Below are 27835 nucleotides of genomic sequence, written 5' to 3' on the forward strand. Positions count from 1 at the left end.
CTTTAGGCAACGTAAATCTCGAGCCACTTATTTTTCCTCTTGAATTTATTAAACCAAATACGGTTTTTTTATTGACTTTAATCTCTTTATGAAGAGACTTAAGTGCTTTAAGCTTAATTTGAGTGCTTTAAGCTTTAATAATTAATTTTAACCGATGCTTAATTCGCTTCTATATTTAATTTCGAATACTCTTCAAGATAGCTGATTTCAGTATCTCATTTTTTAAAAATTCAAAACTAAAACTCGAGTGACTTTAAGCAAAATAGTAACAAAAAAAAAAGACAATTTTAAAAATATAATTTAAATACTCCTTAATCACTGGATCATTCATTTTTAAATTACAAAGCAGCTTATATTTTTTAATTATAAAACGTCGTAACACAAAACTTGCAAAAGGTGATTTAATTAGGAATATTGGTATAGTAATAGTTCGAAATTATATATTTTCATTTCAATAAGTTCAAGTGTGTGACTCTTATATATTACATGCAAGAAAAAAAATTAAATTACTTTGAAAATACCACAAAATTATCTCAATGCAAAATTATTCCAGACAATTGATTATGTTACCTGTTTATTCGATCTTGCTTGTGACTGATGTACGATATAATTATTTCTAGAAATGTTTAACACTAACCAGAAATAAAACTTATCAACTTCATAACCAGAAATAAAACTTATCAACTTCATAAAAGCATGCGAATCATATTGTTGTGTTGTGACTTATGGCACTTTACAAGCCAACTGACAGTTATCTGTCAGCGATTTAAGCCGAGTGAGCGTCTCTTGTTTTTTCAGTAGCGCCAACTAGGACCAAAGTACAACTTAGCTACTCCATGCGTCACATTCGCTTACACAACCCCTTTTTACAGGGGGGCACATTCACACATCTCACAGATAGAGCACAAAAGAAGAACAACCACGCCCGAACCGGGACACCCAGATCACAGGGAAGACGTGCTACGGACCTCATGCCGGAATGCGAATCATTTTTTTATACAAGGTGCTCGATAAGCGAGACTGTATATGTAAAAGTGAAATATCTTTCATTATCTCATATTTTCAAATGAGCAATTCTTGTATATATATTTATTTCATGTATCTCAGAAACGACTGTATGGATTTGGATTAAATTTCATATTTAGATGCGGTTTTGCTTTTTAAATCTATCTATATAGGCGTCTTTCCTTGAAAAATTCTATTTTACATACAAAAAAAATTATAACTAACTATTAGACTATGCTTATTCAACTTCCGTTTCGAAGTGAGAGCAATGTAGTATAGTGGTCAGAAAAACATGGCTGAATTGTGTGTTGTAGGTCCTCGGATTCGAGTCGCACTTTTTGTTTTATTTTTTACTTATGTATTTATATTTAATATTTCTTCTTTTTAAGTTTATCTATATAGGCGTCTTTCCTTGAAAAATTCTATTTTACATACAAAAAAAATTATAACTAACTATTAGACTATGCTTATTCAACTTCCGTTTCGAAGTGAGAGCAATGTAGTATAGTGGTCAGAAAAACATGGCTGAATTGTGTGTTGTAGGTCCTCGGATTCGAGTCGCACTTTTTGTTTTATTTTTTACTTATGTATTTATATTTAATATTTCTTCTTTTTAAGTTTATCTATATAGGTGTCTTTTCTGAAAAAAAAACAAAAAAAACGCTATTTTACACATACCCAAAAGAAACATTTATTTTTATAATTAACTATTAGAGCCTTTTTCAATCTGCCCTCATGAGCCGCCGCGGCCCGATGGTAAGATCTCGGCTTCGGAACAAGAGGGTTTCAGGTTCGAGACCCGATTCCATCGAAGGATTATTGTGTAAGGGGCTTTAGTGCATGTTAAGTCCTTCCGAACCAAATGTTCTCCTGGTGGTGTGGAGAGGGGTAGCCAGCTCAGGCGTCGTACTCGTCATTTAAACACGTTTCAAAATTACAAGGTCCGTCCCAAAATAGCCCTAATGTTGCCTTAAAATGATACATTAATATAACTAAACTAAAAGAACTATCTGCTCTCATGCTGACAATGTCATATAGCGTCATCTCGGACCCGATTGCACCATGGTAAAACTGAGTGTAAGTTCAAAAATGTAAATAATGATAGATAAATTGTAAAATGAATGCAGGTTATTTCGAAAAAGGTGCTAAACTAAGTGCATGTATAATTTTTTTTAAATAACCATTTCATATGTAGGTAGGATTGAAAAATATTCGTATGTGATTCGTATCTAAATATATTCTCGCAAAAAAACACGATTTCACACACACACACAAAACTTGTCGAATTAATCTTGGTTTTCCAGGTACTTATCTTATAAATCTACGTAAAGCACTTAGAGTTTTTGTGTGTAATGATAATATATTCTCAATTTACTGACAGTCGATTTCATCAAATTATATATCTTTTATTAAACCACTTCGTAATGAAGAAGCATGACTAGGATTAATAGCGGATATCCGATTAGGCAGCTGCCTGCGGCCATAGGATGAGAAGCAGCAGCAAAGACTCGGGTTCTTGTATGCTTCATTACACTTTCTTAATTATTCGAATATTTAACGTCTGCTTCAATAAATTGTGTACATCTGCTTCCATATATAAATAAAATGTCTGCTTCTATAATATTGTGTACGAATGTGGATGTCGGGCTGTCTAGAATCGGAATAGATAAAGAAAAGTAAGAAACATTTTTGCTAAATTCCTGATATAAATATATATATATATATATTACCCTAAAATAAATCATCAACATGTTAAAAAAGTGTTGAAATACGAAATTATATTGTATGGTTTATATATATATATATATATATATATATATATATATAATGTCTCATAATGGGCAATGCTAGAGCAGCAAAGTTTTTAAAATCACCTTTGCCTAGGATCAATATTTAAAAAATTAAGTTCAAAATCAACCTTATGCAGATACCAGCTAAACTCAGTGCAGATTTGGCATTTTATAGAATGCGAAATACAACATTATTTTGCTATTTTGAACAGATAGCTTCAATACTAGATCGAAAAAGAGAGAGAAAAAACTGCAATCGGAAAATTACAATAGTAAAAAAAAGGGGGGGGGGATAAAGAAGAAGAAACTGCCTTAAAAATAAATAAATAAATTCGAACTTAATATTATAACATTATAATGTCTGAGACTTGAGACTTCTCTCTTATATTCGTCTGACTTGAAGGAGTAACGATTTTTACATCACACAGTTTATAGAAAGAATGCCAGTCTAAAAACATTTTAAGTTAAAATTTTTATTTATTTTATCGTTTGCGTTTTTATAATGCTATTTCTCAATCAAATCCCCTAGTCATTTAATTATAATAAAATAATTCAATAAAAAATATTACATATTTTATTGCCAATACTTAAAAAGTGTGTGTATGTGTGTGTGTCTAGACAAAACAATCGTACTCACAAACATAAAATTCAGCACACAAATTGTCATAATGATGATAACTGAATGCACTTAAAACTCCGACTGAAAGTTTAAGGTAGAATCCTTTTTAATACATATTTTCTGTCTTTCCGAATGATTTTTCGCTCATGGCATTGTTTCTAATGGATATAGAAAAAAAAATCCATCATTGAGAAAAAACAAATGTCATTAAAAGAAATTTGTTTTTGTACCTATAATTTATTAAATTTTAAAAATTCAGAATTTTTAAAAATTTATAGTTAAAATTTCTGCATCCAACAATCCCACTATTTATTTATTTTATATTCCAAATTTCCTAATTCGTCAAACAATGCCGTCTCATAAAAAAAAAGAATCAAAATATTGTTTGCAGTTACTTGCATATGCAGGTACTTTCAATAAATTTTAAACAGAACTTCGTAACCAAGTTTTTGAAGATTAAATATTTTTGGAATGAAAACTTACTTAATTTTCGTTTCACCGTTAGATAGTTAATTGTGAAATTTTATTAAAATAAAGAAAAATGTGCATAGAAATAGAGTTGCCATTGCTGAAAAATTATTTTTCAAAGTTTAAAGTAGTGTATAAAGGCAAAAGACAGTTTTAAAATGTAAATAATTCTGTCAATATAATTTGAGAAAGAAAAAGTTTGCACTTCATACCTTGCAATGAAGTTGTTATAGTATATTGTATTGAATTGTAAAATTTGTTAAATCGCAGTATTTGAATTGGATTTTCTGCATGAAATATGACATAACCGCTAAAATTTATAAATCTGATAATCAAAAGTAAAGTGAAAAAAAAATACTAATTCGTTGCTTTACATTGAAAGTATTTTCGAACATACCATTTTATTTCTTTAGTGTCTAGCTAATGGCTAGCTAAGCTAATTATATAAATCAACATTATGCAAAGAGTTTATTTTTATGAAATTTTTAAATATGAGAGCTATGTGTTAAGTTTCTAACGTAAAGAGTATTAGAACATGAATATATTTTTAATTTTGAAAGTGTCTTATGACTATCAAGGAAAAAAGGAGAACTCGTGCTGCCATCTGTAGTGCAAGGAATTAAAGTAATAGATTTTGAAATTAATTCGTTCGACAATTTTATATATATTCCACATAGTTTATTTTTAAGTTGATAAGTTACTTTTAAAGTAAAATTTTGAATAAAACGCTTTAAAATATAAAAAGATTAAAAAAAAGGTCGCAAAAATATTTTGTTAAGAATCTATCAATAAGAACTCATAGCTTTAAGAATACATACACGATATTAAGAAGACAAAAAGCATTAATATGGATGTCATTTTGAATATTTAGTTTTTTTTTTTTCTAAAATATTAATACAAAATTGTGTAAATTTGAAGGCATATGTATATTTCAAACGAAATAAATGGAAGATACTTCAAAACTTTAAGGGAGAAAACTATTTATGAAGCAGTTTGTATCCTTTTTTAAAATATTACGAAAAACATTTATTTATACGCCATTCTGCAGCAGCAGAAGAAAATTAACGAAAGTTTAAGTTACCAAGTCAGTTTTCTTTATAAAAATGTCTGGAAATTTATGAGGAATGTCACCGCTTGATAAAATATTATTATTCATATTAAAATATAGTTTTAAAACTTCCACGTTTATAATTTGCCTGAGGTCTTGAAATGGAAAGCAACATTTTGGAAAATTCATTCGATAATACATCAAATATGGAGACGGTGCATCAATTAAAAAAAACACTACCACGAGCCAGCCAGGATTCGAACCTGGAATCTCCTGATCCGTAGTCAGGCGCGTTATCCGTTGCGCCACTGGCCCACATAAGCTTTCGGCATTTTATTAATGAGGTCAAATAGCACTAATAAAATTGTTCAATAGATTTTACCCGATCATTTTTTTGCGCATAAAGCTCATTAGAATTAGAGTTAAGAAAACAGGTAATTATGAATATCCCACTATTCTAGACTGGAGAAAATTATAGTCCTCGATTTTGTTCATTATGTCTTTGATTAAATTTTTTCGAAACGGAAATTAAATGAAATACTCTTGATTGTTATATGATTTCAAATCTAGTAGATGAAAATCGGGTTTGGAATTCCAAATCCGAGTATATATATATTTATATATATATACTCGAACTTTATATATATATATTTATATATATACCCAAATGGTAGAGGTATTTCTGCTGAACCTGGAGTCCTCACTAATTTTAAGCGACCAAATGTAATTATTTACTATAAACTACAGCACTAGTGGGAACTCAGATTCAAAAGCTATAAGCTAATAGCCACTTAATTGACAACTTTCTCTTTAAATAACGTCAGATTTTTAAGGTTATCATACAAAGGCAAAATATAAACAAAAAGCAGAAAAAGCAATTATGTTCATACTCTATCTGCCATTTTTTTAATTTATCATAATTTAATCATAATGAAAAAAAGGAAAACATATAAACATATTCAAATTAAATTTTTCTATAGCAAATTTTTCATTCCACTTGACACATTTTAATGATTTAATTTTCAATATCAATGCAAAATTTTTAAAAAAAAATCCTAAGTAACATAAACAAATGCTTTTACATTGTTGTCTTGTTACTGGGCTGCGAACCTGTGGTTCAAAATATAAAATTCCCAGGTTCTATCCTCACTCATACCAATCCGCTACAAGATGTTTCCATATCTTAACGGATTCAAATTTTTTTAAAAACCAAAAATTTTTCTTAGCAAATACATTTCTTCCAATTTCACATATATAACTAAAACCAGTTTTTTCTAACCATAAAAGTCATAAATAAAAGTAAATAAAATTTATAAATAAAAAGCAAATTCAAAATATAAGATAGTCTAAATATTGTTTACCTAACTTCTCCCAAAAATGTAACATTCTTTTGAATCATGACTTTTAAAACTTAAAAATGTTCAATCCTAAAATTATAAAGGAAAGTATATGGTAAAGCAATGATAAGTGACACCTGGACCATTATTAAAAAGCATGCAATATTGTCTTTAGTATGCCAAAAACAATCATAATTTCTTTCTCTTTCCTTAAAATAAAAAACATGCTTAAAAAATTTGAAGCAGGAAATTTTATAAAAAATAAAAATATTTTCATCTTATATACTGGTGGGAGGAAGGGTTTCTCCCCCCCCTCCATAAATGTAAAGTGCTATGTAAAGGTCTTGATATCTAATAATATAGGAAATTAATTGGTGTTTTAGCCACACAATATGGAACACAAAGCAAGTGCTGCCTTCAGAGAATTACACTATCATTAATAAAAAAAAGTACTTCATTCTAGTAAAAATTTTAACTGTATTTATAATCTATTTAAAGAATAATTATTAATACCTTTTTATGAGTGCATTAATTTATTATCCTGAAAGGTAAAGCAACAGCAGGACCTATGCAATTTTAGAAAATTAGGTTGAGGCTCCCAGCCTTTCCATCTTTATTTTTAGAATATGCAAGTACCAAAAAAAGTTTAATCAACTGGTATTAGTTCTGGAATGGAAAATCATTATTCAATTATGGTGTATTTATTTTTTTTAATTAAAATGAAATATAAGGATATTTAATTTTGTATAAATCCTCTTTACTGAATAAGAAAAAGGAAAATATCAGTATCAAAACATTTTAAAATGTTCCATTAGCTTATTTAATGCCTTTTTAAAATCCCATTCATATTTATAATCTCACCTTTAGAAATCCTTTTATAATTTTAAAATCACTCTTTTAATTCGTAAAAATAACTTTGCATCTTAGTTATATTTATTTATTTTAATTTCAATTATTTTCACAGAAAACAATGCATTATCAATCTTTTTAATGATGAAAGTAAGCTTATAAACAAAGCAAGTGCAATGCAATTTCCAGAGGTCATAATAAATTTGATTCGTCTCTTGAAAGTTAACATACTTTGCTCAAAAAATTAGTAAACACAATATTCATCCTATGAACAAGACCCTTTAAGATACATTATGTGCATAAACACATTAAAAATTATAGTAGTCTCATTAAAAAATTGATGCTAAAAAATGATTAAACGTAAATAAAAAAAGAGGAAACCGCAAAATGTATCCTTTATCCAGAAACAAATTTCTGCAACAAATTACAATGTGCATATTTAGTCTTATAAAAAACATTTATTTATTATAAATTATTTTTAAACATTATTAACTAATGTAAAAGTGCATTATGAGTCAGTTGTCTGCCAGAGCTTGATAAAGGAAGGGGCATACGGGGCAGTTGTCCCAGGAAAGAGGGGGGTGGGGTTCCAAAATCGAATAGAAAGTTCATTTTACATTTCCTTCTTTAATGAACTTTTCTTAAACATAATATCAGTACAGTGTAAAATTCGTCAGTTTCATGTTAGTTTCTTCATTAATCTATCGTTTGAAAACAAAAAAATCTATATTTCGAAAATCTATGGCTTTTCAGGGCAGAATTCAGCTAAATCTTTGCTATTAAAGTGCATACTTTTATGCACAGTTCTTCATTACTGAAGCAGAGAGGTTCCCCCTGAAGAAGTTTTTGCCCCGTCTCCCAAATTAGACTAAGTCGGGTCCTGCAAACAATGTTTGCATAATTGTATGCAGAAATTTCGAAATCAAATTTTGAAATTTTCTGTAGTTTTATGGATTTTGTTGCCCGTTACCAAATGTCTATAAAATAAGCAATTATGAACATATTAAAAAGAAACCATAGTTTCTATATTTTTATAGTAATAATTAAAAACTTGGCTTAATAGTTCAGAAATGCAAAGAGACAATGACTACACAATTTATTTTAAAAAACAAATGCTATAATTTCAGAAATATGTTAATAGGAAAACAAAATGAGTAAACTGCTATTTAGAAAGTTCGAAATTAACTAATAAATCAAAATTGGTACAAATATAATATTGAAAAAGATGCTCCAACCAGAAAAAAAAAAAAAAAAAAAAAAAAAAAACTGAATTCTATATTGGTAAATACTCATAAAAAATTAAAGCAACTTTTTAAAACATATTCCTTAATAACAAAAAATTAATTTGATATCATTGAATTTCATTTAAAAATTTACCTAATTTATAAAATAACTGCTATAGATAAAATATTGCCTGATCTTTCAGTAGATAAATATATTATATTAGTTTTTTAAAAATTTATGATTATCTTTGATGCAGAAGACTTGGATTTTAAGAGGAAGGCTAAATTTTTCAAAACTTATGAAATATGGAGGAAACAAAATTGAACAGGTGAATGAAGATTTACTGAAATCATGGAGGACAGGTTTTTTTATATTCTTTCTACCAAAAATGGTACAAAAAAAAAATGAAAATACCATCAAATACAATGAGAAAAGAATATCTAAGAACTGTTTGCCATTACATTAAATTATCTAAAAACAATTTTTTTTTCCTTTCTTTTCTCTAATTCCAAAATTTTTTTGAAAAAAAATGAATTTTCTATGTGAGAAGATGGCAAGCTTATTGCATAAATAATTTTAAATATTACAACCCCATCATTAAAGATGATTTTTTTTCTAAATATTCTTTCAGAAATTTCAACATATTTAACATGAATTGTACTTTACAAATTTGAAACAATTAAAGAAAATTCATTACACAATATGATTTTCTTTTAAAAAAAAAATTTATAAAAGATGCTAGTCTTTTTCTTTAATCTGAAGTTATTTTATATTTGACTTAAGAACTAACAAATATTTTAATGCTTTAGTTGTATTTTTTAATGTGATATTAATGTTAAATGTCACTTTTTTTGTACAAATTTATGTATGTAATGAATCTATTAAAATTATTAGCATTAAAAAATTAGTGCAAATTATAAATTGATTCGGCTATATATATTTTGTATTAAAATTAATAATAGACAATTTTTCTAAGAATATTTTTATAAACTTCAAATAATATAAGAATTAAAATAGTTTGCATTCACTTATCAGTAATTAATTGTGTTTAACATGAATTTTCTCCCCTCAAATTTACAAATATAAAATTTCTTAATATTTTTTACCCTCTTTCAGGGCAAATAAAAATCAAAATTTAATAATAAACATTTAATAATTGTCTAAAAGAAAAAAAATAACACAAAAATTAAAAATATTTGCTTTAATAACAAAAGGGGAAAAATTATGCATTAATACATATTTTTTGGCAGTTTTGAAAACAAAGAAATTTTGAAAAACATGTACAAGAGAATCAAAGAATTTCAGTCAACAAAACATTACAGAAAATGAATATAACACACTGTACAAATTTAATTTATAAAAAAAATTTACATAACCATTCAGAATGTCATGTTTTCTGACGAAAATTCTTAAATGATTTGACTAACAGACATTTGTGCATGTGTTCACGAGGTAGCTCAGTATCCCTCATTGTAATCATCCATTCTGCTCCAACAAAGCAGTCATCTGTTTGGATAGCACTAGCTGGACAAGATAAAACCCAAAGAGCAACTCGACTCAAGTATGGGTATCTAGTCTTTGCCCGAATCCAGTATTGTAAAGGATTAAACTTATTTTCTTCATCCAAGTCTAATTTTCCCATATTGAATTCTTCCATCAGATATTCTTCAACTTCTTCACTAGGTGAAACTGCCATGGCATCATTTTCTGAAGACATGTTATCATAAAATTCAGCAAAGTGATCATTTGTTGATGAGATATTATGGACATCAATACCATTCATCAAAAGTGTTTCATGACATTCCCTAACCATGTATTCAGCATGAGCCTGAGTCTCCATCCTGTCTTCTGGAGTCAAGAATTGCAGCTCTTTAAACCTTGGATCTAACATAGTTGCTAATTTGTGATGAATAGTAATCCGCTTCACAACCTCTTGATCAATAGATGAACTCATGAAGCTTTTTACAGCAGACAGAAAAGGCGATTCATCTTCGTTCTGCAGACAATGAGTTTTCCATTTAGTAACCCAAGGCAAGACTAGATTCAAAGTAGGGCTGCTAAGAGAAGACAGTTCATTGTAGCCATCTCTGAAAATTTCTAAGAAATCAACAACAAGACTAAGAAGTTCTTGATCAAAATAAAACAACTCCAACTCATTCCTATCCACCAATATGTCAAGAACATGATCCCACTGGCTATTGATAGATTCAAGCATGGATAAAACAGATTTCCAACTTGTACTGGAACACATTTGTAAGCTCTTTGGCAAACTACTCTGTAACTTGTTTTCTTTGAAATGTAAAACCAAAGACCTGCACTGGTTAATAAGTGATACAAAACATGCAAATGCATGTGGGTCTTCCATATCATCGTCATCTTGATTAGATTCTTCTGTCTCTTTTTCATTTGTTGTACTGAGAGTATTGATGACAGTCTGAACAGCACAGTTCAGAGCATAGCATATACACTGGATAAACTGCTCATTGTTGTTGAAAGCATTTACCATATTAAAAGAGTAATCAATCACCAAAAGTTTCTTGAAGTCATTATGCATAAGAGACATGCAATCTTGAAAGAGTTTACTGACATCTGTCGATGTCCTGTGTTCGTAAGGAAATTCAGAGGTATGAAACATGACAGATTTGAAAACACCATCCTCATTTGAATAATGACAAGTAAGGGTTATATATGGAATTTTGTCAACTGCATCCACCCACACACTAGCAGAGAAGGCCAATCCATACAAAAATTGAATTTCTTGTTTAAACATTTCTTCGGTTTGATTGTAAACATCATTTATTAAAAACTCTTGAAGATCATTTGGTGAGCATAAATAATGTGTCAAATCAACATTGCCAGCTCTATGACCTATTTGAATAAAAGTTTGAAGTAAATCTTTAAATTCAACATTTTCCATAAGAGTAAAAGGCTTCACTTTGCTTATAAAAAATAACAAAATTTGTTCTTGCAATTTATTGGCATGATCTCTAAATTTATACATCTTCTCCTGGAATACAGGTTTTTCAGGAATGGTATTAGGATCGATCATGCCCATATCTGACAATGAACCAGTAATTCTTCGAGGCTTTTTGGGTTTATCACTTCGATTATACCTTTGTTTGCCACAGGACTTCAAATGTGAGCGTAAAGTTGAAGTGCCATAGCTGTGACTTTCATAACTAAATACTGCTGAGCATTTGACACAAGCCACAAATGACTTGCAAAGTAAAACTTCTTCTTTCCCAAGTTGGATAACATGGTGATCAATATTGCGTCTTTTGACTTCATCTTCACTGATCAAAAGTCGTACGTCACCAAAATTGGTCCACACATCACTTTTTATTCTTTTGAATTTACGAGCATCTAAAATCATTTTATCTGTAACTACAGCAAGTTTCTTTTCAAAAAGTTTTTCGATGATTTCTTTCTGCTTTCTTCGAGCACTCTCAGCTTCCAAGTCTTTTACAGAGAGTTCAAAGACAGGCTTGGCAAAATATTTTTTGGTGTATATTTTAGTAGTTGCACTGTGCTTTGGTCTTCTCAGAGCATTGCGTCTAAAGAAAAGAATATAGCATTACCACTCATATAAACAATATAAGTTAAAAAATTATAAAACTACAAATTAGTGCAAAAGTGCATATTATTACTATTGTGTTCCCAATTAACATACATATTTAATTATTTGACAGGGATTAAGTGATTCTAAATGGTGATTAAAAGGCTTGTGTAATAATTGTTAGAAACTCTTACCTGTAAAAAATCTTGAAATATTGAATTTGATCCCAAATCATCCATTGCACAAAAGCTGAGCTCAGAGGAAGGATTTTCTTCAGAGAGATTTTTTTTATAAAATAGCACATGAAGGAATATTCTTTTAGAAATTAAAATAAAGCCCAAAAGTTTGTTCTGGTGTTTATATTACTTTTTATAATTTTTATTTCTATTGGACATAAATCAAGCCTTTACATTTAATCACCATTTAAAATGATTCACAAACAGAAGATAAGTTAATTAGCATTAATGGCACATAAAATAATAATTATGAATAGCATTCTTTCGAAAAGTGAATGAGAGTACATTTTTATAATTTCCAGACAAATATATTAAAATTATTATGTATATATTAAAATTTAAATGGTCCATATTTAGTTTCACTAACAAATTCCAATAGAGCAAAAGATTAAAATAATATTCAGCTAAAGCCTTCAATATCCCATACTCTAAAGGTTGGTGTAAGTTATTCATGCACAATATAAAATTGTGAAAATTGCTTCCAACAAATTATCACTTTATAATTTTTGAAACAAAATTATTTAAATGCATAAATGAATAATTTGCGATTTTTGTTTTGTGACACAGTGATTTTTGTTTTGATAAAATAACTGCTTTCAGAATCATTTGCAAAATGTTTTATTGGAGCTTGAAAATCAAAGAACTGTTCCTTTTTATCACAAAGGTTAGTGAAAAATTAAATACAAAAATCAAGGTGGTTGCTAAATTTTTAAACAAAAAGAAGTTCAAGCAAAATGTGAAACCCATGTGGAATTTCAATGGATCCATTTGAACCACTTCATTTAGTTTTAAATCAAACATTTTCAAAAAATGTCTACATTCAAATCATGCATGAATTTAAGTTTATTTTGTACAAAATAAGAAACTGAACTCAGTTTTTGTAAAAATGTATATAATTAAACAAGCAAAATAATTACCTGCTATAAATTTTTATGTATAATGCAAGATTATTTTTAATTTTGAATTATAATATAAAAAACAAAAGATTTTCTATGGATCCTACTACAAATTCTACTATTTGATGAATTTATTTTGACTTGGCAGTAAAAAAAGAATTATAAATCTTAATATATACTCTCATTTGTAATATTTTTTCCTGTTCTTAAAATTAGCTTCAAAACTGAAAAACATATATGAATAAGTATTCCATTCCAATTACCCTGTTACATTTACCATATCCCTAAAAATAATTATTCATTTAACAGTTTCAAAATCAGAAAATGAAACAAACTTCATATGAACTATGCACAACACCTTTTCATTCAATTCAAACGGTCATTTTCAAATACATGCCACACAGAAATTTATTATAATTGTTGCATCTTATGCTAATCCAAACAAATATAACTGAGATTCAAACAAATTTAAAAAGTGATATTAAACATTGTAAATTAAAAAATATTTTGTTAAAAAAAGTAATGTACTGGTTCTTACCTTTGAGTAATTCCACTAGATAAACCAGATGCCGCAGAACTATCACCAATGTAAACCACAGTACATCTGTTGAAAATAGATAATTTAAAAACAGTACAAAATCATTTTTTAAAAGTGAAACTAAGCTAAGAAATAAAATACCACTTAAAAGATAGTTAATATTTACTTAAAGTATATTTAATATATCATACGCATAAGTAAATCTGTACATTATAATAAAAAGGAAACAACGAAATACATTTTGCAAAAATAAGAATCAAAGCTTCCTTTTTTATGTGCTTAATGGAATAATTTAAAAAATTGCTTAGTGAATTTACAATATAATTATTTTTGTATGCAAATATCAAAGCACTATTTTAAAACTTTAGTCATTACTTAAGAATTTTTAAAAAATCATGATATTACAGATGTAACTTATACTGTAAAGACTCAATTACAACAACCATTTGATTTCATTGTATATAAATCCTAGGAAAGATGGGGGAAAAACTCAATTTCAAAGGTTGTAAAATATTGATCAATTTTCAGCTGATTCCCTCAAGAAACAATGAATCAAATCTCTTTATATACAAATGAATTTTAAAGATATCAATAGAAAGTAAATAGCATTTAGTAAATTTCAAGTTTCAAAATCTAATTATTTTGTAGCCTTCAAATAACTGAATTTTGACAAATCAAAAACAATGTAATGCAAATAAAAGCTCACTAAAAAAGAAAATAGTCAATAGCATGAAAGATGAACTTAATAACATAAAAACAAATATACAGAGATTGGCTAGGATTTGTAATTTTCTGAAACAGCAAAATGAGTTTTAATGTATTATGGTAAAACACAAAAATAAACTATAGGCATATCATGATTTCTTAGTATATTGCACTTCTATTAATAACAAAGATGTGCGCAGAAGCTCTACAGGACAGAATGTTAGATTAAATGCTACCAAATTGACAGAATTACATCTCAGAAAATAAGAATGTGTACTTTGGAGTGATTCCTTTTTATTTTACTTTAATTAAATTTATTTTATTAAAACTTAAGCTAAATTTTGTTGCTTTCCACAAAAATTTTTGAAATTAACATTCTTAATGCTTGAAACTTTTTTTCTTATTACAATGCACCGAGTTTTCTTTTTTTAATCAGAGAAATATTTATTAAATAATCCTCTAAGTTGGTATACAAAAATGTGAAAAAATATTCTACAACACACATAAAACATCAATGGCGAAGAATCTTATTTACCATTTTTTTTTTCAAAGAAAAGTTTTTAATTTCAGGGAAAAAAGGTTTTGAATTAGATGAAGTTTAACTGATCTATTTTGAAAATCAAGGATCACATTCTAGATGAGATGCACTGGACAAAGAATGGTATATATATTTTATAATAATACATGTTACATATCTATCAAAATTTAAAATTTTAAAATACGTTGTTGTGGATGCTATTAAAAAATAATTAAGAATGATGCTAATGATATTATAAAGTATTTAATAGAAAATTTTAGCAATCGCTAATCCTAGTGTACCGCTGTTTGTCAAAAGTAATAAATAATATATAAAGTTAAAAATTATTCACAGGAAATATTTAGAAAATGTTCTCATCAGACAAAGTTTAAAAATAAAATATGAAAGAATATAATTATTCATGTACAGCAACACTTACTTCCTATTTGCTCCTTTATTCAAATGCAGATTGGCCTCCCCTACAATAGAGGAACTTTCCTATAAAAAAATTATGAAAAGTTAAGAATGAAAGTTTAAATTATATATCCTACAGGGTGCAGCACAAAGTTATTACATCATACACTAGAAATTAATTAATTTCATTTAAATTTTTGTTCATTTCAGTTTGTCTATCACTTCAATTATAACATATTTTATTACATATCTTTTATTTTACATATAGTTTTTTGGTATTTTTACAACAAGATCTGCAATTTTAGAATTGTTTAAGCAAGGAAAACAAGTTGTTCATTTGCTTACTGTGTCTTGGCAAACAGTGTCTGATGTAATCTGTCGGTTCAAAGAGCTTGGCAATGATGATCCACATCCAAAAAGTGCATGAAAACATATAAAAACTTCCAATAATCGTAAGGCCGTCAAAAAGTGAGTACAATGAAATCCAAGGTTTCCCATGAGAAAAATCACTCGTGAAATAGAAATAAGTAACCGATTAATGTGGCAAATGGCAAAAACAAGGCTTGGTCTAAACCTTACAAATTCCAAAAAGTTCAGGTTCTGACTGAAGAAAACAAACTCGTGTGACTCCAAAGATGCCAAAAACTTTTGAGACTGGCCCCAAGTTAGTGCTGAGAGAGAGATTCCTTTTCACTAATGAGAAGCTCTTTACTGTCCAAAAGCTCATAACTCCTAGAACTATAGGAATTAATCTATAGATACTCCAAGCATTTCAGCAATTGTTGAACATCCCAAAAATCCAAAGTCAGTCATGGTCTGGGACAGAATTTATGCGTGGCAAAACATCTCTAGTTTTTGTGGATGAGGCCATTCAAATAAATCAAAAAGTGTACCAATGGGCCATTCTAGTAGCTGTTGTATTTCCATGGGGCAAAAAACACTTCAGTAATGTAAAATGGGAGTTTCAAAAAGACTCCATATCAGCTCACAAGGCTAAAAAGACAGAAGTGACGCAAGGTGCAGTTTCTGGATCTGATATCATCTGGAGAATGGGCACAATACTCGCCGAACCTCAATTTCATGACTACAATGTATGGCCCATTTTGGTGTCTAGGGCTTGCACTAAACGACATAAAAGTTTGGACTCTCTAAAGCAATGGCTTCAGCGGGAATGGGATAAATTAAAGGTAGAAGACTTGCACCCCTTTTGCATAAAATTTCAATGAGCATTTGCTCCTCTGCATTGCTTCAAAAGGCAGCCACTTTGAAACAAATTAAATTTATTAATAGATGTCTGTTCTTATTATTATTTATTATATTTTGTTAATTTATTTATTTTTAAACAAATTATATTAAAAATTGTTGGTCCGGGGTTTTCTGCACACCCTGTAATTATATATACAAAATGAAACCTTTTTAGAAAGTTGTCCATTATTATACCAATTAAGATAATTTTTGATTTATTCCAATTCATTTTTAAGCTAAAAAAAACAAAAAAAAAATTCATAAATTGCAGATAACAAGTCATTAAAAATCAATGCAGAAGAAGAAAAGTTTTAGGGATATATGTTCCATACATTATGATTTAATAAATCAAACATCATAACGAACGAATTAAACAGATTATTCTTTGTCAAACAGAATTAAAACTTTAGTTTCTTTTTGTAAATTTTCTTCAAAAACAAGAAAATGAAAGTCTGTTGCATCAAAATAGTTATTTGAATTTTCATCGATTGTAATAAAACTATCCAGAATATTACACATAACTATAAGTAGAATTGCATTGTGTTATAAATTCTGCTTTAAAAATTCAGAAAATAAAAGACATCTATTATTAAATACTGAAGAAATTTTATTGCATACTGTAATAATTACCATGTGTTATTCAATTATTTAAAAAATGAAATCTGTTAAGTTTCAAAAATTTAAAATTTTATTAATATTGTCTGAATTTATCACCATAATATAGCTAAGAGATAAAGAATTCTAACTTAAAAATTAATATATATTAATATAAAGCTAAAGAAAGTAATTAATTATATTTTGAACCAAAATTCAATAATATTTTGCTTTAGAGTAGTCTTTTGAAGGAAGGAACACTCTAAATGGTATATGTATGAAACTGAAATAAGACATGAAAAACAGGAGAAATAGAACAGAACAAAAAGAAAGTGTAGCACAAAGAGATAAAAGTAGGTTTGATGAAATTGTATGTGTTTTTCAGCATGAAACAATTATAGTATATATTCAATTTCAGTGTAAGCAATGATTAAATAAAATTTTATTTTAATATTTCTAAAAAATTTGATATATTTCAAGACGGCCAGCATTTCTGCTGTTAATTTTCTGTAATTTCCAGGTTTTATAAAGTAGAATAGCACAATAAAAACTATTAAAATCGAATAGCTAAAATGCTCATAACAATTTGATTTTTAAAAACATTTTGTAACATAAATCATGAACAAATGATGAACAAGAGATTACATAAAACAAATAATATTGCTGATAAAAAAGCTGGAAGATAGCATTATGTATGAACCCATCACATTGGAAATTAATTTGAAGAATTATCTAATAAACACATTTCAAGTAAAAACTAATTTATTCTAAAATCAAAAATGCACAACTTCATATAAGTAGAAAATCATTCTAAAGCAAAAGCTTAAATTTAATATATAAAACATTTAATAAAATTTGGAATTTATTGCAAAATTTATAAAAAGATATCAGTGAAGAAAATTAGAAGATGAAAAGCAATTTATACTTACAATAGGCTCTGGAATGCTGCAAATAGAATGAATAGCTGCATCCAATTCTTCAACACCTCCCTCGCCATTAGCTCTACATTGAGATCAAATTTATTACATTAATAATTGTACCAACCAGCAATCATTTGTATAAGAAATTCTTTAAATTAGCAATAAGAACTACATTGGATAACATGTTAAAAAGAAAACATTAAAATGTCAAATATTTATTTCATAATATAATAGTAACACAATTTAAAATTAATTTCTTATTTCGACAAGTGAAAATGTATAATAATATTATGCCTGTAAAAATATTTGTAAGTGGTACATCAGTCATGAAAAAATTAATAACATAAAAATAAAAATATTATTTCATAGGGTTTATCTAATTTACAATTATAAATTTCTAAAACAATTAACAATATTTATAATCAAATACTATTAAAAAGAAAATATTTTGTAGTTAATACTTGAATATTAAAATTTTGAATGAATGTGAAATCTTGTATAAGGTAAAGTCTTCAAAAATAATACATTGAATATGATAATTTCACCTAGTTTTATTTTAAATAAATAAATGTGCATACTATTTTGGATATCTTAAAATTTATTATATATGCTTTCAGAACAAATATAAAATATTTATATAAAATTAGATGCACAAAAATAGCAAATAATCTACAAATAAAATCCCTAGTCTTTGGCCAATCTAGATTTTATTACCATAATTCTCAAATGTAAAAAATGTCTTTTTTTTTTTTTTTTTTCCTACAATGTGAAATCTTATATTAGGAAAGATATTACAAAAAGAAACTTCATGATATATATATATATATTACATTCATATTCTGCTATTTAAAATAAATAAATATGCATACTATTTTGTGGCTTAAAAGTTGGGAAGGAAGATCCTATATAGCATTTCCCTAATAATTAATTATATCTTTTGGGATGAAACAGTAATGAACATACATATAATTTTTAGTCATGTCAAATATCAAAAAACACTTATTCATAAACTGCAGTCATATTTTAGTAATGCTACATATATTACAATTTATACACAGAAAATACAATAATTTGCAACATAGTGGTGATATTAACAAAGCAATCGTTTAAAGAAAATGGTGAAAGGAAAAGTAAACGAAGAAAACTATCTTAAATTTGGTATTCTAGAGCTCATACTAATGTAAATAAGCATAGATATAATATGACATGTTAATATATTTACAATCAAACCAAGGGCCATAAAACTAAAAACAGTCCAAGAAATCTAGCATACTATTTTTTAATAAAAATATAAAGACAACATTGCTTTAAAAAAGATGAATTTAGAATGCATTTTAATAATTCAATATGCAATTATTATGTTAAAAAACAATTAGAAATAATTTTTAATCTGAAACATGATAATTCCGTGAAAATACAATAAATAGCATTTTGATAATAGTTTTAAGTAATAAAATGTAAATACTGCCAATCAATGTAGATGTAGTACAATACAAAGTAGGTACAAACGTAAAAACTATCACATAAAAGTAATCAAAGAAATAAATTCTAACTTGATACAGAAGATAGGATAAAATGAGAAAAAAAAAAACAAAAAAAAACATAATAGCATGATCTGAAAGTGATATTTAAGTATTTACCCTATAATTAGTGAACAAAATAATTCTTCTATCATAACTTTATCTATTCTTAAATATTAATTTTAGGTTAGAACTTTCATCAGACTATTATATAATTGATTCCACTGGATGAAATGTACATTTTGGTACAAAGTATAATACAAGCCTTAGGCTTACTAAGCAACCATCAGGATTATACCATGCTTCATGACATATAATGCAAGAATCTTGGTAATATATTCAAAATGTTTAAAGATTAAATCTGGAGATCACTATAATACACAAGTATTTATATTTTTTTATGCACTGTTCACTGATCGCACTTCAGACAAGAAATATAATTACTATTAAAAATTTACTGATTTTATTAAATATGAAATTAAAAATGGTTTTTAAAGCATAAAAAAAATGAAAAATATATATTCAAGTTAGCATTGCAAATTTATTAGACATAATGAAATATATATATAAAAAGCAAGCAAATTACTTTTTTGCCAAAGCTGATGACTGTCGAGCTTCAGAAATTCTATTATCGGTATCAATGTACTTCGATTCCACCTCATCTAAGAGTTCATCAATATCATCTGCCATGATGATAACTGCAAAAATGAAAATGAATTTCTTAAGTCATTCATAATTCAGAAATATATTTTTAAAAAAACATCTTTATTCTTTCTAAAGACAATACAGTGATGCTGCATAACTTTTTGTAAAAAGTGAAAACATTTCAAGAAATAATCACTGATCATCAACTAGTCAGCTGTTGAAGGAATTAAGTTATAAAAAATGCATTTGAAACTTATCTCGATCAGGACCTTTTATTTATCAGTTTATTCTTTTCTATTAATTCTCATAGTGAATATGATTAAGGATATTTTCTTTCAAATTGATTAGTTTCAAACATTTATCCATATTGTTAAGCTTAAATTCTTAAACTTCATATGCTAATTTACTCTCCCTCCATCTCACTTCTCACTAAAAAAAATAACAAAGGTTCATTTTTGATTCAAATATAAAAAAAAGAATGAGTTCTTCAAAATGCAGTGGTTATTTATAGACTTTTTTAGAATCTACCAATTCTGTTTTCTTTTACTCTTGGTAATTACACAGATTATTTTGGTAAATCTTCGACATTATCTTACTAAATCACTAAAGATAATCTCAAATAATACTTTAAAATTGTACAAACTTTTCAATTAATTTATTAGTTTAGATAAAACAATTCATTCTGGAATAAGCATCACATCTCACCTTTCATTATCCTTTTTGTAATTAAATTGTTTTACATTAATATAATTCATAATGTAAGTACTATATAGTCATAGAATCCTTTTATAACTTTCACAAAAAAAATTTTGCACTGAAATTCTACTGTCAACTGGTTGAATTACCAAATCCTACATAGCATTACAAATTTCCATTTTGTTGTAATTTAAAATCCATAAAAAAATATTTTGATAGAAATGAGTCTTTAAAATTTCAAAGTAAATTAAAAATTATTTACATTATTATTCAGAAATTATTTGGCTGTTATATTGTCTTTTTATCATATCTGTTTTTGACATTCAATTTTCTTGATACCAAAATGTATTTAAAGTTGTTAATTTATCTTTAAAACAAACTGTACAATACGTCTAGCTTGAAAAATTAATATTCAAGACACTAGTAAATTTTCTACAGGTTAATTCCCCTTCGAATTTACAGGGGTGTTTGTGGGACCCCAAAAAATCCCCTGAAACTTTTACGGACTTACTACCGACATTTTGGAGTTTCGAGAAGGGGGGGGGGGCAAATGAAAAATTACAATTATGAAGTATTGAATGACCTAATTATAAAAGTTCAATGAATTACTTTTTTTGCAAAATTAAGACCTTTGAACCCAGGTCACGTGATCGCACATCTGGTCGAACGAAGTCTCTCCCTTTTTTTTCTGCCGCGCCTACTTGCCGAAAAGAATCCAGAAGAGAATGTCCGAGAACCGGGGGAATGAGTCATAACTCGCAATAAGGAAAGAACAAAAAAGAAGTTTTTTCCCCCTTTTCACGCATTATCACTGCCTTTGGAGAAAGAAAGGAAAAGTTTTCACCACACACACTGACCTTGCGTTTTCTGCTTTCAAAGCAAACAAAATTACCCAGATCAAAATAAATAATTCATTATTATTCCTACTTCCTTTTGAACAACGATCCCCGGAATTTCCGGGTATCGAAGTTCAAAATCCCCGGAATTCCGGGGTTTCCCCGGAGCACAAACACCCCTGAATTTATAAAGTTTTATTCTAGATTTTCATTAGGATGATAAGAACAATTATTTTTTCATACACATGACATTTTAAAATAATATGTGAGAGCTGTTACACCAAATTATGAAATGTTTTTAACAGGACATTTAAGCCAAATATAAAGCTATAATTAATTATAACTTCTATGAAAAAAGAATTTCATTTATTTAAATAAATAGAGCATTCAAAACAGAAATCTGCTGATGGATCAAACTTCTAAAGTTTATATTACACTAAACTAAGTATTGGGGGGAGGGGACTCAATTGGCATGTACGTATACAGATTCAGTCATAATATAAATTAAGGAATAGAAGATGCTGAAAGTTACTTAATCAATTCTGAAAATACATATCAAAATCAATAGGTAACAATTTATTGTCATAAATTTACGATAACACAACAGTAATTGATCAATATCAGCTTATTTATTCATTATTTAATATGAAAATCCCTTGTTTAACTACGATTACATTATTTTATTCCTTTCTTTAATTAAAAAGTAGTATTTCTTTTTAATTAAAAAAATTCATTTAAAAAAATTCCGATGTACACTCACTTTATTCCCAGAATTGGGAAATGCTAAAAAAGTGCGATCATACGATAAAGTTCATTTTCGTCTCCATTAGGCCTCAGGATTCTAAGGAAATAATCGAATAATTTTGAAGACATTTCCGATTTTAAAATAAAGAAGCCATACTTTTAAAGACGACACAGTTTCTCTCACAAATATATATAATGAGTATTGCCATAAATGTGTTTTAACACTTAGTGCGTTTGATTTTAACAGATTTTAATTTACAAATACAGATAGAAGCAATCGTCTTTAACAGAATACATCATGCACTGCATTACATTTTTATATATAATGTTAACAAGATCCATTAATTTGAAATGATTTTAGCGGTTTTCGGTCGTAAACATGCAAGTTTCTTTGCAGTTAAGAGTAAAAAATAACTACAGTTAAGAAAATGGCGGTCCACGGTCCAATTCCAAGGAGACCGCGGGTTCCCTTTATGTTCGTGAAGGGACAGCTCTCCATTAACCTTATATGATAATTAACAATTTTATACAAATTTTATTTGTCTACAAACAAAAACTTTAAATGAAATAATGAAATTGACTTACTTTTTGAAAGATTTAATCAACAACCTTTTAAAAATCAATATTCAGTACTCTGCATCAGTTACATTAACTGTGGCCACAATATTTTTTGTTATGTTCAGCAGAGTACGTGTATGCCGATTAAAAAAATTTATTTCTGAAAAAAAAATCAAAAGATGATGAAAATATGAAAAAAAAGCTGCAGATTAAGATTTGCTCTAGAATTATTCTGAAAATACTTGCTTATATGATAACAACTTTAAAAGAAAGAGAGATAATAATTACAATTTGCGTTTCCTTTTTTTTTTTTTTTCTTTCTCTCTTCCTCTATTTTTATTCAGTATCTTATATTTTGAAAACTTTAAGTTTACTTATATAAAAATATAAAGCTATATAAATAATATCAGTCGTAAAAATTCCTTTTAAATGGCGAAGAAGTATCTTTGCAATGCTCTAGAGCGATTGAGATAGTGCAAATTAAAAGAAGGGGGGGGGGAGAGATTCGATTTAGTTATGTCAGAAATTTTTTTACATTTTTTCCATCATTTTCTCTAATTATTTTCAATTAATGAATGACAAAAAATATATTTAATGAAATCAGAAACGATTATGAATTAGATTATTGCCTTGCTGTCAATACCTTTCAATAATCATTTAATTTACGAATTCGCCAACCGTTTTGGGCTTCAATTCTAAGTGTCAAGTTAAAAACCTGTGCATGCTTTTTTTTATATATAAATTATATGAATATGCATTCATTTCACTATAGATCATTTTCATCCATTTATTTCTTTATCAGATTTGTTAGAAAAAATGAAAAAATTAACATTAAGTTTCGCGATTGAAGAATTTATAATTGAATTAAATATTACTGAACATAAAAATAATATGGAAATTATAACCACAAATAATTATTTAAAAAAATATTTAAAATGATAAAATATAGCCCTTTTATTTAATATCTTTAAAGCATCCTCAAACATTAATAAACAGAAAGACTTAAATACTTATTGGTATTAAAAGAAAATATCAGTCCCAAAAATTTTAAATTCTCATCGATAAAGCATATGTGAAAAGCTAAATTCCTGACGAAAGTTCTTTATAAATAGAAAAATCTTCCATAACGCAATAATTTATACTCTTAGGAGTCTAACTCAGTATATTAGTTGAGATATAACTCGCTCTAAGAAATAATTTTATTCTTACATGTTCATGGGTCAAATCTTTACCAATTTTAATTTAAAATCAATTGGCATTGACACAGCGAGAAGTGTGTAAGTAGGATATAGATTATTAGTCGCCAATTCTTTGGAGATGTTCCAAGAAAATGCACTTCTGCATTTATTTTACATTTTTAAAGAAGTTGATAAATAAGACTGAAGCCTTAGAAAACGGTGAGGATAATATATAAATAATACTCTTTTATGGCATCGTAAATGCATTTGAGGAGAGCATCCGTAAATGGAGAAAGATAGAATGATTTTCCCACTAGTGAGAAAAAAAAAGGTCAAATTTGATACTTTCTGAAAAAATAATGGGCATCAAATTTAGAATTTCATTTTTCGATTAATATTATACTGCATTATTTGAAGCAATGAAACTGCTATTGGAATAAAAAAAATGATTTGTGTAAAAGGAACGAAATTTTGGCCTATTTTTTAACAAAATTACATAATTTGGTGGATAAAATGTCCAGGAAAACTAAATTGAAACATTAAAATATTCCAAGTAGTATTACAAACTTTTGATTATATTTCGATGCTAATAAGGTTAAACTAAGTTCCGTAATGTCATTGAAAGTATGTGTCAATGCAGCGCAGGTGTCAGATAGTATGCATTTAGAAGACATAAAAAAGTGTGTCATGTGACTGTGAAATTGCATGATAGGGAGCAAATCAAGCTCCAGTTATCAAAATGCTAAATTTTGGTGTTAAAGTCAAATCTTAAATTTATTGTACGTTTTGCATTTGCTCCTGAAAGTGGTAAGAGCAAGTTCTTTCATAAAAATAATTGTTCGTAGTTCACCCTCAATTAAATATTTTTGATTCACAATTTCTTTAGTTTCACAATATTAATTCGCATATTAGAATTTAAGTTTTATTTATCCACAATTTTGATAAAGCTATTTAATAAAGAGTTCTGTTCGTATTTCAACGATTTTTCTTCGTTAGTGTTAGTTCTAATCTGCATAATGTTTTTTTTTATGTATTTATGACTGATTTTAATTTCTACTTAAAATATTTAAGCGAATCTGATTCTTTTGTTGAAGATTAAAGTTGGTTAATCACCATGTTGGTTAGCATTATTATAGTTAAAAAAAACTGCACACAGTATGGTGAAAGTTTAAAAGGCTTCTTTCGCATTTTATTTGTTTATAATAAAACAGTTCTTAAGAAGAAACTTCTAAAAAAATACTTTTTCATTTGCATGATAGCATAGGAAAAAAAATAAAGCAATATTTCTATTAAAAAATATTGCACAAAATGAAATGAAACTGTATGATTGTTTTGACAGACACATTTGTACTCGTATTATGTAGTTAATATAATTGCATGCTTGGATTATCTGCCCTGTTACGTTTGTCATGTGACGATGATATCACCGCATGGTAGGAAGTATAATACTATTAGAAAAGTTAACTTGCTTCATTTAAATGTGTGTGAAAAATTTTCCATAAGAAAAAAGAGTTTACAATGCATGAAAGCGTTAACAAAAATTTTTTGTGTCTGTTTTATGTTAAGATTTTTAAACTATTAAATCCCCTCCTCCTTCTAACTACCCGACCATTGTTATATAACCAGTTCGTCCATTTTTGCTTTTCCCTACCATAAAAAAAGAATGCAATAGAATCTGTTTGAGCAACTTTGATGACAGATTATGATAATAATAATTTTTTAAATTGCCGAAATAAAAAAAAAGACTTAAGTTTTAAAGTTTTGTTAAAAGATCTAAATTTTGAAAAATAATTAAATCTATATCGGTAGAGAGATAAATGGTATAAATATTATTTTCAGTCAGTAGCTTCTTTTATTGGTGAAAAAATAGGCGGAAACATCGAAATTTATCAATTTTTAAATAATTAAAAGCTGAAAAATTGGCCTCGAAGCGTATATTTTCATCATCCATATTGCCAAATATAACGTTCTGCTTGATTTCAACAATATTCAGCTGTTTGTTTAGGTGCAGCAATATCTTCTAGAAATCTCCAACAGGTGGATACATAGACTTCCATCTTCACTGGTATAGAGATTACAGATGGCTCATGATATTTCTTTATTTCCTCTGCTCTTGGCGCCTTATGTTATGATCAAGAGCTAACTCATGTTTTCTGCTCATTGCCTTTCGATGCAACTTGTTACGATCTATTATAACTTTTTTTAAATCTCTTTTGCAGAAGTAGCATCAGTCCTGGAGTCCAGGGAAGGAAGTGCCTGCTCTTCCTGTTGGGGATGATGTACTTGTTGAAGTAGAAAAATCTTGTTTCGATCGAACGATCTTCGAGATAAAAAAAAAAAATCTTTGAGATTTTATCCTTATATTCAATTTTCCTTTATTTCACCAGAGACATTACAAGATTTACTAAGCACACATGGATAGCTTAGTGCCGAGGCTATTAAATATAAAACTTTGGGGCTATAGCCAACAACAGTTTTGAAGACTGGAGGTCTTTCTGTTTTCGCTGAACTATGCTATAGCGTATCACAAGGTTTAAAAATCGACCAATTGAATAGTATGCATCGTTACAAATAAGCAAGATGCCTCTAAATAGGAAACAATATTAATTTCATTTCTCACTTACCGTACATTTTCATACCAAAGGTGAAAAACTACAAGGATTCGATTGGAAAGTTGTGAAGCACCAAACTAGATTTGGCACCCTTAAATTTCCAGTTGTTTGGACTCGGGAAGAAATTCCTCAGCAGTCAGAAGTTTGGTAGTGATGACGACCACATGTGGTCCGTCAGAGTTCAATGAAACCGGGATTTTCAAACCGATCAATGCTGGTCAAATGCCTAACATGAATGGCAGTTATATCGAAAAGAATAAATTAGCAATATTTTCATTTCCGTTTTATATTATCATGTACTACATTTTTATTATTATTTTCAAAATTAAGTGCCTTAATTATTAATACTCACTCATATTTCTAATTCCCTGTATCCACACAATTGAATGGAGAAAGTTTAGGGAGATTATGAACAAAATATATGGCACTATTTCTTCCCCAAAGAGTTTTATTGTAACAAACACGGCAAAACTTTGGAGAACAGCTTTAGTTTTAAAGAACAGTACCACCAATTTCCTGGAACACACTGACTTTCAGCATTTCATCATGCTCGTAAAATATGGCATGTTAAGCAAATTCATAATTAGATTCATTTATGCTTTGGTGATTTTTTTTTATTGTCAGTTTAAAAGTTTCCAGTCTCCAATTTTATTTGCTGTAGAAGTACTTTGAATTGGATTGGACTTTTTCTATTATTTGCAAAATTGTGGCATCTGTCACCTCAAAAAAGTTTAAGAAATTCTTCTCGATGGAATAAATACATTCAGAGTATTAAAAGGAATCCTGCAATCTGCTGAATAAGAGCTTTATCGAAGATTTTGTCTTCCTCATCATTGCTCGATAAAGTCTGGAGTCTTGGTTTCTTTCAATGGACGCACTTTTATTTCTAATAATCCTTCAAGGAATATCACTATTTTCAGATGCTTTTCACTGGTCTTTTCATTATAAACTATACTAGAGACCATATATTGAGGGGTAATATTATCATATCTTTGATATCTGCGCCTTCCCAACTTGTCTCTAATGCTTCTGCATTTGAAATACTTGTTAAATAAACACAGACAATTTTCAATGTGAAAAAATTA

At 27.9% G+C, this 27835-nt stretch overlaps 1 protein-coding gene and 1 non-coding gene across 3 annotated transcripts; both read right to left on the bottom strand.

Annotated features, from left to right (window-relative positions):
* Window positions 1–5172: 5172 nt before the first annotated feature.
* Trnar-acg (transfer RNA arginine (anticodon ACG)) lies at window positions 5173–5245 on the bottom strand. Its single transcript has one exon. It is a non-coding gene; the product is annotated as a tRNA-Arg (tRNA).
* Window positions 5246–9526: 4281 nt separating this feature from the next.
* LOC129972626 (zinc finger BED domain-containing protein 4-like) lies at window positions 9527–23095 on the bottom strand. 2 transcript variants are annotated; one of them, XM_056086829.1, is made up of 6 exons: window positions 22988–23095; window positions 20068–20179; window positions 17971–18043; window positions 15228–15286; window positions 13567–13632; window positions 9527–11894 (listed from the first exon to the last, which is right to left on the bottom strand). In XM_056086829.1, exons 2-6 carry the CDS (start codon window positions 20169–20171, stop codon window positions 9728–9730), a joined length of 2469 nt encoding a protein of 822 aa, XP_055942804.1. In that variant the 5' UTR covers window positions 20172–20179; window positions 22988–23095; the 3' UTR covers window positions 9527–9727. The 2 variants fall into 2 exon arrangements, with proteins under 2 accessions (XP_055942804.1, XP_055942803.1); XM_056086828.1 differs by lacking the exon at window positions 22988–23095 and adding an exon at window positions 22419–22801.
* Between the last annotated feature and the right edge of the window lie 4740 nt (window positions 23096–27835).

This window comes from Argiope bruennichi, chromosome 6 (assembly GCF_947563725.1).
Source record: "Argiope bruennichi chromosome 6, qqArgBrue1.1, whole genome shotgun sequence".
NCBI lineage: Eukaryota > Metazoa > Arthropoda > Arachnida > Araneae > Araneidae > Argiope > Argiope bruennichi.